Source organism: Engraulis encrasicolus, chromosome 7 (assembly GCF_034702125.1).
Source record: "Engraulis encrasicolus isolate BLACKSEA-1 chromosome 7, IST_EnEncr_1.0, whole genome shotgun sequence".
NCBI classification, from domain to species: Eukaryota; Metazoa; Chordata; class Actinopteri; order Clupeiformes; family Engraulidae; genus Engraulis; species Engraulis encrasicolus.
In genome coordinates, this window is record NC_085863.1 from 35,916,645 (window position 1) to 35,929,818 (window position 13,174).

The 13,174-nt window shown below is 41.4% G+C and overlaps 1 protein-coding gene across 2 annotated transcripts; it reads right to left on the bottom strand.

The window, feature by feature from the left end:
* Positions 1–1,615: 1,615 nt before the first annotated feature.
* Positions 1,616–8,585, bottom strand: LOC134452801 (mannose-P-dolichol utilization defect 1 protein-like). Of its 2 annotated transcripts, none has more exons than XM_063203406.1 (8): positions 8,515–8,585; positions 8,134–8,300; positions 7,787–7,852; positions 7,498–7,630; positions 7,285–7,370; positions 5,073–5,191; positions 4,014–4,124; positions 1,616–2,907 (listed from the first exon to the last, which is right to left on the bottom strand). In XM_063203406.1, the coding sequence occupies exons 2-8, from the start codon at positions 8,249–8,251 to the stop codon at positions 2,785–2,787; spliced, it is 756 nt and encodes a 251-aa protein (XP_063059476.1). In that variant the 5' UTR covers positions 8,252–8,300; positions 8,515–8,585; the 3' UTR covers positions 1,616–2,784. The 2 variants fall into 2 exon arrangements, with proteins under 2 accessions (XP_063059476.1, XP_063059477.1); XM_063203407.1 differs by having other exon boundaries at positions 8,501–8,554.
* Positions 8,586–13,174: the final 4,589 nt, after the last annotated feature.

Genomic DNA, 13,174 nt, shown 5'->3' on the forward strand with positions numbered 1-13,174 from the left:
AACATGTGTAAAACTAATGATCGACAAATAGGCATAAATCGTTCAAAATCAAAAGTCCCGTCAGAGTAGAATAATTTAGTGTACTAGAGATGGTCTACGAATTCAGGAGGAAACTGACTCCGCTTTGTCAATTTGTTCATTTGATTCTTTGATTTTTATGTGCATGCCAAATTATGCGCAAGTGTGTAAAATTTTTATACATCACCTACATAATGTCCTGTTGAAATAGACTCAATTCTGTACGTGTATGCATGTATGAGAAACAGCCCTTGAATGACAACAAAAGTTGAACTCTGTATAGATTACCTCACTGCCAAACTGTCTCAAGATAGTTTTGTATGATGTCATGTGCTTTCATGCAGAACACCAACATGTTTTAACACTCCCTTGGGTGAGATATTCTTTCAATCCTGTAATGGGGTGTAGGCATGCCAAATACAGTAATAGTGTGCAGAGAATAATCCAAAATCATAGATCACGTCATATAATCGCGTGCATGCTTGCCAAATACTGTAAACGTGAGTAGAATACTACTAAATCATACACGTAGATCTGTAGTCAACGTAGTCATGTAGAACAACACAGAACTCAGTGAAGGAGAACAGAGGGTTCTCCTGTGCATCTCACTCCTTGTGTAATATGTTTTTTATCCATTCAGTCCTGAAGGTCGTGTATGCCAATGTATACGAGTGTGAAGTGAGGTGAGAGCCAAATGGGAAACTCCAACTCCCATTGTCATTGTGACACAGCACACAAGTGCCCACTGCCCACTGCCCACAACGAAATTGCATTCATGCCTCACCCGTGCAAGGGGAGCAGCCCCCGATAGTGCCCGAAAGGGAGCAGTGTGGCAGGACGTACCATGCTCAGGGTACCTCAGTCATTGATCAGGATGGCGGATAGCACTGGTTAATTACTCCTCCCACCAACCTGGCGGGTTACCTTTGAGCTACAAGGCTGATGCCCAAAACCGTTTACCCATGAATGTGAATGTATGCCAAATGGTGTAAAGTGTGTAGCCTACGTGCTTCTAAATGACATCATTTAGAACTGCACTGAACACAGTAAAAGCAGGACAGAGGGATCTCCTGTGTGTATCTCCTCCACACAACACACAACAGAGTGCACGGTGGGCCGAGACCATGGAAAGAGTGAGACAGACGTGAGATAAGACTGATAGGCAGATAAGCATGTGTGCGCACGGGCACACACACACACACATACACTCATTCAAAAACACACACACACACACACACACACACACACACACACACACACACACACACACACACACACACACACACACACACACACACACACACACACACACACACACACACACAATATCGCGAGTCAAGCGTGGCGGCTGATCTAGCCAGCTGCAGTTGAGAGGGCCAACATCAAGGTGAGACCTCCCAAGATGAGGCTGTAGCAACACGGAGGAAAAGACTACACATCTTCCTGTTTTGCTTTCCTTGCCATTTAGCGCATAACATCATCGCTAGAGATGTCAAAAGATAGCGGGCCGCATGCCAGACCGCTCATGCAAAGTGTTTTTCACACACACACATGGGCCTACCTATGATTCTTTGCAAAAAGCTAGAAAACCAGTTGGTTAGATTCACATTGAATTTATTTGAAATCCTAATCGAGGCAGAATATGGTCTGAGGAGGTAACAATGTTGTTTGATCAACCAAAGAGATGCAAAGGGAATATTGCAAACCACACAATGAGCTAAGAATGAAGGGCACTTCAGAACACTCCACACATCACAGTGATTTCCATACACAGAGAAAATGCAACACAGCGTTGGTCCCATTAATAATTACTCTTGTTAGAGACGAGTGACTGCTTAAACAGAGACTAGCAAAGCCACGGCCTATGCTTAACAAAAAATGAAGACATTCAACAACACACTTGTGACAGAAAACATACATGTCTCTACAATGGAACTCATCAGAGGTGTGGATCCAGCAAAGGATGAATGACTGCTGCCCTCTAGGGGCTGCTAAGGAGAAGAACATGCAGTAACTCATGGGTTTAAAGGTGCACTGTGTAATGTTTTCGGACGTTTATTTCCAGCATTTATGCTGCCCATTCAAAATGTTACCTTTTTCAGAAATACTTACCACCACCATCAAATTCTAAGCATTCATTATGACTGGGAAAATTGCACTTTTCATACATGAAAAGGTGGATCTTCTACATGTCCGTCATTTAGAATTTCCAGAAATAGACATTTTTAAAGGCACACTGCACATTGCCCACACAAGTACATTTTTTATTTATTACTTAGATCTGTGAAAATCAAATATATAGGCCACAATCCTACACAGTGCACCTTTAACAATAACACGCACACTTGAAAGTGTGAAGTGACCACACTTCACGTTCACATTTACAAAAAGGACACATGCATTGTTGAAAAGGCATTGAACATCTGATGGATTTAAAAGTGAGACAATGCCCTGAGTAGATGCGAGACATTTCACATTGATACCACAGATTCTTGAAAAAAAACCTTTTCACTTAAACTACTTATTTTGCTCTATGAACCAGCTCACTGGACTACTCATCTGGGATTATATTTTTTATCCAGAGAATAGAGTGTAAACGTATGGCTTTAGCTACAAAAAAGTAACAGTATAGACAGCATCACCCCCAGCTAGGGAAGAAGCCCTTTGGAATGCAATAAGGGGGCTATTTGGGTTGGCCCACGGCACTACGTACATGAGTATTACATGACATTGGGCTTGGTGGTCGCCTGTAACATCTACTAACATCTACTCGGATTTCTCTTTGGCAGGGAGGGGGGCCTTCCCGTAATGAAACATTTGGAAGACCAGGACGCCACTGCACAAACACGCCAGGACCTGGGTCAGAGAGGACAGCGACTGTCCCGTCTCCTGCAGAGGGGAGGGCACAGGAGAAGAGGGGGATGAGGAGGGGGCGAGAGAGAGAGAGAGAGAGAGAGAGAGAGAGAGAGAGAGAGAGAGAGAGAGAGAGAGAGAGAGAGAGAGAGAGAGAGAGAGCAATAGGGGGACAGACTGAGAGAGGTTGTGTGTGAGCGATAGCTCACTTCCATTTGTCTCAGACATCAATCCCTGCTTTGTATGGTGATATGTGTGTGTAGTGTGTCTACAGTATGTGTAGTGTGTAATGTGTGTGTGTGTGTGTGTGTGTGTGTGTGTGAGGAGGGGGTGACTTGATGAAGCATGATCAATGACTGTACTGTTAGTCAGTATCCGCTGTCTGTTAATGTACTCGTCAATAAAGAGGAGCGACCACAACATCTGACTCACCTCCCCTAGAATGCAGAGCCATAAAACCACTCCTATTTTCTGTGTGTGTGTGTGTGTGTGTGTGTGTGTGTGTGTGTGTGTGTGTGTGTGTGTGTGTGTGTGTGTGTGTGTGTGTGTGTGTGTGTGTGTGTGTGTGTGTGTGTGTGTTTAAGGAGTGATATCAGCCTGTTTCACATCCTACCCATTATCAAGACTGAAACTAGCAAACTAGTAATCATTAACCAGCGTCAAGGTGTGTGTATGTCAAAGCGGGACAAAACCCATATTGACAGGAAGCTCACAGTAGGGGAGAGAGAGACAGGGAGAGAGAGAGAGAGAGAGAGACAGAGACAGAGACAGAGACAGAGACAGAGAGACAGGGAGAGAGAGAGAGAGACAGAGACAGAGACAGAGACAGAGACAGAGAGAGCCAATGTAGTTCCTCTCGTCCTTTCCTTTTGTTAGTGGCCTTTGTGATTGGAGACTCGACATAATTGATGATCAAAATGTTATTCAATATCTCCGAAAAGCACAATTTTCTCATTTGCAATTGGGATGTCCGAGGGGAAAAGCCTCTCAAAAGTTGTTCTGCTTAGGTTGCCGGCAGGAAAACTTGATTGTTTTCTCCACGGAGGCGAAGTGACACAGAGGCAAGAGGTCACGAGCAACAGGTAAGGACGAGAGGAAGCAGTTTGACTTTCACCCACAGAAGTCATGAGACTCAGTCCTACCTGTAGGGAGACGAAGATATGAGCCAGGGCCCCTATGAAGACCAGGATGACAGACGCGGTGGATAGCTGGCCTGTGTGCTTGCTCAGGTAATTGCTGCCCGCCTGGATGAGCTGAACATGTGGGCAAACAAACATAAGGCGAGGCACGCAAGTGAGCAAACAAATAAAACAAAGAGGCAAGCAAGGTTTATTTGCATGGTGCGTTTCATACAGCAAGACAGCTCAAGGTGCTTCATGTATTGTATACAATAGAGTCCACCACCTGAATGTTACAATTTTGCAAAATCCCACTATGCTCATACAGTTTTGTTCCCTTGCATTACCATCACTTCCTTGCAAATTTCTAGCAAATTTGTTTCATGTTTAAGGACGGCACAACAAGTTTGATATTGAATTGCAGCGAATGAGCGCTTTTAGCAAAATCAATGAAAGGTTTGTTTTGAGGATGTTTTGATCGAAACTAGTAAGGGGAGACATTTGGAAGAATGCTTCAGTTGCCTTTCCTACTTCCCCAGATCACCAAGCAACCAAAAAATGGATAAAGGATGGCTGGCTTCATGCATGGGTGTTCGAACAAGGCTAAAACATTAGTGCATAGGGGCTGCAAAGACTGCAAAAACATGGATAAAGGATTTCAAATCTGAGACAGTGGAAATGCAACTGGGTCATTCTTCCAAATGATTCTCCTAACTAGTTTTGGTCATCGATTTTGAAACTTCAGACATGCAGATTGCCACAACCATAGCACATTGTTTTATTTTATTTTATCATGCACATTTTGTGTGTGAGAGTCTTGTTGTGTGTGTGTATGAGTGTACCAAACAGTATCACATTTATCCTCAAGTCTGAATGACTAAGCAATAGTTGTGACAAAGACAATCATCTCTCATCTTAAATGACAAAATGACAGTTGAACTTTGACAGTGAACTTCTTTTGGACCATCTCCACAAAGAAGTCTTTTGACTAAGCTGACCTGGATAAATGACTTCACAGTCTTCAGAGACAGCAGGACACTTGGACTAAATGACCATGTAGTGGAGGTCTTGGTGCAGACATACCCTACTAGCAATGATGGCCAGCACACCGGAGTCCTGGACAACAGCGATGGCTTTCTGGGGGACCAACGCTGACGTCAACACATACATGACGGCACAATACAGCATCAGGAACAGCAAAGCTGCAGGGAGAAAGAGAGAGAAAGGCATCACCTGAACCCTCATCCATCTACTACCTTATTTATGTAATGGACAAGCATGAAGAAAGATCCCTGATGGCAAAGGGATGTTGAAATCCGTGCCGATTATCGTTGGCTCGAATAAATGCCAAACGTCGTCGGTTCAACGTCCCTTTGCTATCAGGAATGATGCCTCTTCTGTCTACAAAGTTGTTTGAATCAAGAGTAATGGCTTAGCTGCTCCTTTAAGTTGCTAAAAAGATAAAAGGGGGCACTTGTTAAAGTAAATAATAGCATTAATCTATAATTGATATAATGTACATTACATTACACTTAGCTGACGCTTTCATTTATTCAAAGCGACTTACAACTATTATTTTTCAGGGATATTGGTTACAGTCCCTGGAGCAATGTGGGGTTAGGTGCCTTGCTTAAGGGCACTTCAGCCATGGATGGAGATGTAGGGAGAGGTCAGGGGGGATTCGAACCGGCAACCCCTAGATTGAAAGACCAACTCTCTAACCACTAGGCCAGTGTTTCCCAACCAGGGGTACGTGTACCACTAGGGGTACGCGAGCACACTGCAGGGGGTACTTGGAAAAATGTTTTTAATATAACAAATGTATGGAGCAGTCACATCAGGACAGACAAAGCGATATACAACATGAATTAGGGGGTACTCATGGCACAACTAAGATGCTTAGGGGGTACGCAAGACAAAAAAGGTTGGGAAACACTGCACTAGGCCACGGCTGACCTGTAATTTACACAGCCTTTTACAGGTATAGTCATTAAAGACTCCTTAATGTTTTTCAGAACCCTCTCTCCAAGGACTTAATAATGATTACCTGATGTTATTGCATGGCAAAGCTTTTTAATGTGCTTTATTGTTAACATTGAAGTCTTAGAGGTAGTGATGTGCAGCAGACAGATGGTACAAAAGTGGAGTGCTACTGATCGGAGGAGTTCGCCTTATGATATTGTAATGTTGGCAGCTTCAGTGACTGGAGAGTACACCAGAGGTGGCATGATTGCCTGGATGTAACTAGCCCAACCCTTTGGGTCTGTGCCACCCAGCTCAAGCAAGATTCCCTTTCATTCAGGCGGAAGTGGATGTAGCAATGCCTACAAATGAATAAATGGTTCAAGGGTGACAAAGGAGGTTAAACATCTACTCTGTCTATTACCTGAGCAGGTGCATCATGCAGCTTTGGTCAAGTAACGCGGGCCCCTGTCTCACTTCCTGGAAGCTCCATAAATGGGCATGGGGAAGCCGAGTAGGGCAATGCGCCCCCTGGTGTAAAATATATGAAAGTGCAAGTACTGTGTCTTCTTTGATATACTGTACTTTATGGTATTTGCCATACTGTTTGCAGTACCTCTCCTAACACGTGGGCTCGTCTTTCATTATGTAATACACGGAATCAAACACGGGAAGTAAATGTAAAGTGACTTGTTTCCAATTTGTCGTGATCACAGAGAACACCATGACACACGGCATACTTCATTTACCCCTGGGGATCGATAAAGTAACTTCACAAGATGAAAGTCAGCCAATGTTTTTCTTAAACTCACAGCAGGTAGGAGCCTGAGCTGTGTGTAAGGATGGTACCAGTCAGTGAAGGATGGAGGAGAGTGCTGGTAGTTCACTCCCTCTACAATAAAATAATGTAAAATCAGTAGAACTGCTTGAGCTCCCTTTTCGTAAAGAAGACAATGTTTCAACACTGTTGGATCTTTCTCTGGCAGAATGAAACAGTGACCTCTATGCCACCCACAATAAAGGTAGTGTATAAGTTCAGCCAGCCCGCTGGCAGATCTGGGAAGAAATACAGGTGGGCTGGGCCGCTATGCACTGAGCAGGGCGGTGAGTCGTGACCCAATTTATTACATTATAATATTGTGTTTGCACAAGGCACTGGAGTTTCTTTAGAAAACATCTCTTCATGCAGGCTTGAACAGATACATGACTTGGTTTGACGCTTAGCATCTAATGACACCAAAAAAGTGTTTTTATTTTTATTTTGAAGGAGCTGTGCCAATATGCCAAAAACCAAAGCTACACTTAACAAAACAGAACAGAACTCATACTGTACCTCTAACAGTTTGTCCACTGTAATGAAGAATGAGGAAGTTGAGGAGTATGACCTGGGTCAGTATAAACAGGCTCTCTCCCCAGGCCCTGTGTGTACACAGACAGTATAAATCTACAACTTGGCCTGCTTGACAACAAATTCCAGAGAATTGCACAATACCTTGGAGCAAGATTTAAACACACACATTCTCATAGTAAATTCTCTTTTTTTTACCCGATTGGAAAGCCTTGAGAGATACAGTAAGCAACGTAGCCAGAGGCGGAGTAGAGGCTGAGTATTGTGGAGGTGAGGCTCAGTCCATCTGCACTCCCAGCCCTCAGCACCTTCCATATCTGGGGAAGCAGAGCTGGGGAGGGGGATGTGGATGTGGAGAGATATTGCAAAGTACATACATATTTTATATATGAACAAGGAACAAAATTGATGTTCAATGTTTGGTTAGTACTCCAGATGACGTTCAAACTATGCTGGACAGTGGACCTCTGAACAAAATGTGTCTTACCAAAAACAGACCCCACCATAATCCATAGTCCCATACATTTGCTCAACACAATCCTCAGACAGGGCACTAGAAAGACAGAAACCATTTTGATTAATTAGTCACACAATGTGCTTTTGTGCTTGTGTGAGAAACTTGGTGTGGCTGACAAAAATGCTAGTTGGTAGGCATATAGTTTGAATTGCTCGTCTGCTTTTAGTTTTAGTTGTCTGACAAACTTTTGCTATGTGGTAACTCTCCATCTGTTTAGAAGATAGTCAGCGTGATGACAATTTTGAATGCTTGGTTGGTATTTTACTGCACATTGCTTTAACAGGGACAAGAATGCGGTGTTGCGTTGTTGATCTCACCGTGCGCGAAGTTGAAATGAAGAAAAAACTGGTCATAACACTTTTCTGGCATGAAGGTCAGGAGGAATTCTTTCACTGCAGACATCGGTATCTCCTCCATCTCCTCTGGGTCTGCCATGGTTTTGGTTGGAAAGTTCTGTTCTGCGATGCAGGCTTGCTAGATACTCCTGCAAAGACAAGCCCCCCCAAAACCAACATGTTTGTAGCCTTCAGTGCTCGGACAGTGCTCTCGTGTGCTTTCATACAGTTGCAAAGTATTTTATATCATCGATATTTATCTATTAACGGTATGAAAAGTCTGGCACCGTCATTCACCAGTTGGCATGAATGGGCCATGAACTAGCATTAATCTGTGTGATCAACATACTTGTGAATACCTACCCTCGTCCTCCGCAACAAAACAAAAATCGCTGTCTGTACACGTTGGTCTACTCAGGGAAGGGGGTGGGTCACAGGGTGGGTGCTGTCATTCACTACCCAAAATTCCTTTTGTGAGCAGTTTCAGCAACCGTGCGTAAAAGCTGTATTCTGCAACATGGACGACATTTGCGTAATTTGGAACTGGTTCACATGTCATTCTCGACAGCTGAGCCAACACATACCTGTACAACCTACACTGACATTTACTACTGGGGCACACGGTTTTTATTTAAAGATTTACTCTTTTGACCCGATTTTGACCGACTTCCATCCCTCATATCTCGGGTAATATAGGGTCTTGCTCCAAATAAACACACAAACAAAAAATCCACACCATCCACCATTTCATATAGTCATGGATAAGATAGACACTCATATACATGCTTTATATTTGAACAATGAACAGAACTGGTTTTCAAGTATTTTGTTGGTAGGCCTCCTGAAAATTAATTTCAGACCATGCTGGTCACTGGTGGATTGATAGGCCTATTGTACAAAATTGGGATTGCAACTGACTTTTTGAAAATGTGTAACTTAGACAGAACTAATGAGGAACGAAAGTCTCATTGTGTTCCTACATTGTTAACTCCTTTGGATAACATGACCTTGGCAAATGAGAATCACAGACAGCAGGTATGAATTTGAAACACTGTATAGAAACAAAAAAATAAAACAGTTTATCCAACTTCCCTGTGACTGCAAAGCCACGTGATTCTAATCATTTTATGGCTATGCCACACACACACACACACACACACACACACACACACACACACACACACACACACACACACACACACACACACACACACACACACACACACACACACATGTACACGGGTAGATGACGGATAGGCAGCAATAAACATTTTTTTCACAAAACATTGTTTATGAGGGAAAAAAGTATATGTCTAGGTAGTGCAGCAATTAATCTTTCAAAAAATCCAAGTGGTCACAATGTTGGTCTATTCATTGATTATTTATTTACGTTGATAAAGCAATTTGCTGAAAATATGTCCTTTGGTGTGACGTTAAGAAATAAATATATTAAGTAATGTAGAAATGGCTTGATGGAGTTTTATGAACATTGTTACAGTCTTCATATTTATTGCAATTTTTTAAAGTCTTAATTTAATGAGAAACAACGATTTAAGTATTTTTTTTCCCATTAGATGTGAGATTATTAGAAACCGTCGAGGAAAAACAGGGATATCTTTCTTTTAAATGTTCAAAATTGTCCGAATTTATACTAACTTTTCAGGGACGATAATTTGTTCTTCCCTAATGCAATATTCAGTGTTTATCAAACATATTGTTTAGCTCAAACAAATATTTGAGCGTTTAAAACATGTCACACCGTAGGACATTCATGTCACGCTAAAGGACAGAAATGCAAAACTGAGCCAGAAACAAATATATCAACATGATTATTTTGTCTTTTGATCATAATATAATGTTGTAGTCAATATGGACCTACACTTTACACTTTACACAGTCTTTGAATCGTCGATTATCAGCCTATCGTAACTCTTAATGACAGCCATGCGGTCATTAAATGCAACCTGCAGAGCTCATAAGACTCATACTGAAGTGTGACCTTGGCATGACCATCAAACTTTTGTAGGTATGCTATGACTGTCACACCATTGAACCTGTAGTGTGTAGTGGCCAGTGCCTGTTTGGTATCTCAAGCTGGACAGCACATTATGCTGTATAATGAGCTCTCCACAGCATACTTTATTTATCTATACTCCTCTATATACTCTCTCACTGATCTTTCCTTCACTGTTACCGTTATATTTTATGGTTTCAAAGCACCATTAATGACATTTTATATCATTTGACAGTATCTAAAATCAACAGCAAATATTCATCAACAATGCATCAAAGTATAAATTCCAAAGCCCAATAAAGGAATAAGTAATTTGAATACACAATATTTATCTAGTTAATCTACAAAACAAAACAAAAATATGTACTACCAGTTGTTTTAAAAGCTATTTCTCAAATATCTAGTCCATTGGTGTGACCTGTTTGTCCTTTGGTGTGATACTCCAAAGTGTCACACCATAGGACTTTTACCATCACACCATAGGACTTTTACCATCACACCATAGGACTTTCGAGCTTTTGAGTTAATTTAAAGCCATGTCGTTGCCAACTGAAATACAATTTCAGCCTTTAGTAAGATGCATTTTCATACATCTACATAAGAAAAAAATATGAAAAATATACACTATTGTCAAAATGTATTTTATGGCTGTCACACCAAAGGACTACAAAACTAATACATCTTGTGGTAGCAAAACATAATTGATTGACTGAAGAACTCTGAGAGAAAAATCTAAAATCCACCCTTGCCATTGGCTTCTTAAGGGTCTAAAGTCACAATTTATGTACCGCTGGAGCTTCAACAATAGATAATTATCCACAGAATTAACCAAAAATATGATGCCACACCACAGGACATTATTTTCTGCGACAAAGTTTCATAAGTCCATACGGTCTCAGAAAAAACGGAAAAAAATTAAGCATTGCCACTTGCTAAAATAGACACCTTGAAAAACATGCCAGGGTTGTTTAGACAAATGACTGAGCTTTGATTATTTATTTAAAATGTTTTAATATGGAGAACCAGGCTTGCCTCAGTCACACCATAGGACAAATGTGACATTTGACTCAAAATTAAGTATACTTATTTAAGCTCTGTATTTATTACACATTACTTTTTCACAACAACGACATTAGTTTAATCATTTAAAGCATTGACAATTTTGAAAGCATGAATTTACTTAATTTTAAGAGCCTGCGACAGCAAAATTTACACGTCACGTCATCTACCCACACAGTGAGCAATAAACTGTTCAACCTTATTTGCCTGAATGGCTCCATGTTTACCCAAATGGAAATTCATTTAAAACTGGACAGAGGAGTTGCAATATCCCCACATGTAAATGTGTAAGCAGTAAAATGTTACACTACTTGTGCTGTCATCTACCACACCTTTCCCCTGTCCATATCCCCAGATAACTCCATACTTTTGTAGATTAGAAAACCTGCTAGCTGGACCATCAAATCTACAAGCTGTTAGAAAATGTCTTCATGTTAGAAAATACCTAGAACATGTTTGCAATTAAATGAACCCAAGTGGATGGGCCTCGGCCATAGCTCAAAGGGCTAAGGTACCATACTGTTATGCCAGGCACCCGGGGATGAGGGGCTGGTCTACGCCAATAATACTTGGGCATATTTTGGTCCCAGTTCAACCCTGGCACTGCCATGCTATGACGTACACATCCCCCTGCTCATGCACTGGAACATCCGGGTTGGAATAAAGACGATGACATGTAGGAATGAGATAACAACAGACAACATGCTCACCCTGGGATTTGATTTGAGGAGCTATTGATAGATAATGTAAAAGAAAGGCTATGAAGGAGTCTATTAATAGTTTAGTTAATCACTTCCTCAACCTTAAATCAAACTTTGCTCCAAGTTTAACCCATTGATTCATTCCATGAATGCTGATACTGGAATGTGTCAGTGCGCGTTCAGATAAGGGAGTGTAACTTCTTATCTTACTGTCTTTGGCACATTGCAAATAAGCCAAACCTAAGAAGTGTCGTGGCCCACAAAGAGTGCAGAGTTGAAGTACGTCCTCATGAGTTCACTTGGCTTTCCTCTTCAGGGAGGATAAAGTTAAGGACTTCTCAGAGTGTACTGTATACATTCAAATAAATAACCCCAAGAAGCAGTGATAAAAAAAAACCTGTAGTCTAGCTTTTATGACAAATACGTTTTCAGAGGTTAGTCCGGTGTGTCTGATTAAAATGGGCCAATGACGGGACAAAACATCTGTTAACATCAACTTGGTGAAACACGGGGTGCGTGTTAAATTCAATGTAAAATAGAACACTGGACTACGGTTCGAAAAAACAAGCATTCCCGAGCATGAATTCCATGCATGCTCTTGTTTTGGTGTGTTGTTATGGGACTATATTACCTTGGTGGAGTGATCTACTAGTCTTTATGGCCATCCACAGTTAAAATGGCTCCCATTTTAATTGGACACAACGGCCTACGTCACATACAAACCCCACTTGGTTTGACTGGCTATGTGCAGGTGCAGACCAAACAGAATGGGTATGAAGCTGAAAGACTGATTTTTGTTCCTTTTATTTCTTTTTTCAAAAATTTATATTGCACTGTGTTACCACCATTTTTGTCTTTTATTTATTATTTTATTTCATTTTTTTACTTTCCCAGGCTGAAGGTTGTTCTGTTCTTGTTTATAGACAGATTATAGACTAGACCTACTGTGGTACTGTATGTTATACCCAAGAGTAAATGACCCACCAAACTGGCAATTGGCACCTGAAAATTACTAACAAGGTTTAACCCGTAAGCTGGTTGGCCAGTGCCAGGATCAAGCCCTGGTGGTATGTAGGGGTAGGCTTCATAAGAGTAAGAGTATTCACATCCCACCTCGCTGAGGCCAGGTGGAGGACAAAGGTGTATGTGACAGTAGAAAGTAGGGCTGCACAATTAATCGAAAAATAATCAAAATCGTGATAAAATAGTGAAATCGAACTCGTGATTTTAATCGTGATTTAATCGTGGC

Coding starts and splice junctions, on each gene's coding strand:
- LOC134452801 (XM_063203406.1), bottom strand. CDS start 8,251: ATGGCAGACCCAGAGGAGATGGAGGAGATACCGATGTCTGCAGTGAAA. Junction 5,192..7,284: donor CAGTGGACAAACTGTTAGAG/GTACAGTATGAG, acceptor TTCTCCCTGCAG/CTTTGCTGTTCCTGATGCTG. Junction 2,908..4,013: donor ATATCTTCGTCTCCCTACAG/GTAGGACTGAGT, acceptor TCCCCTCTGCAG/GAGACGGGACAGTCGCTGTC.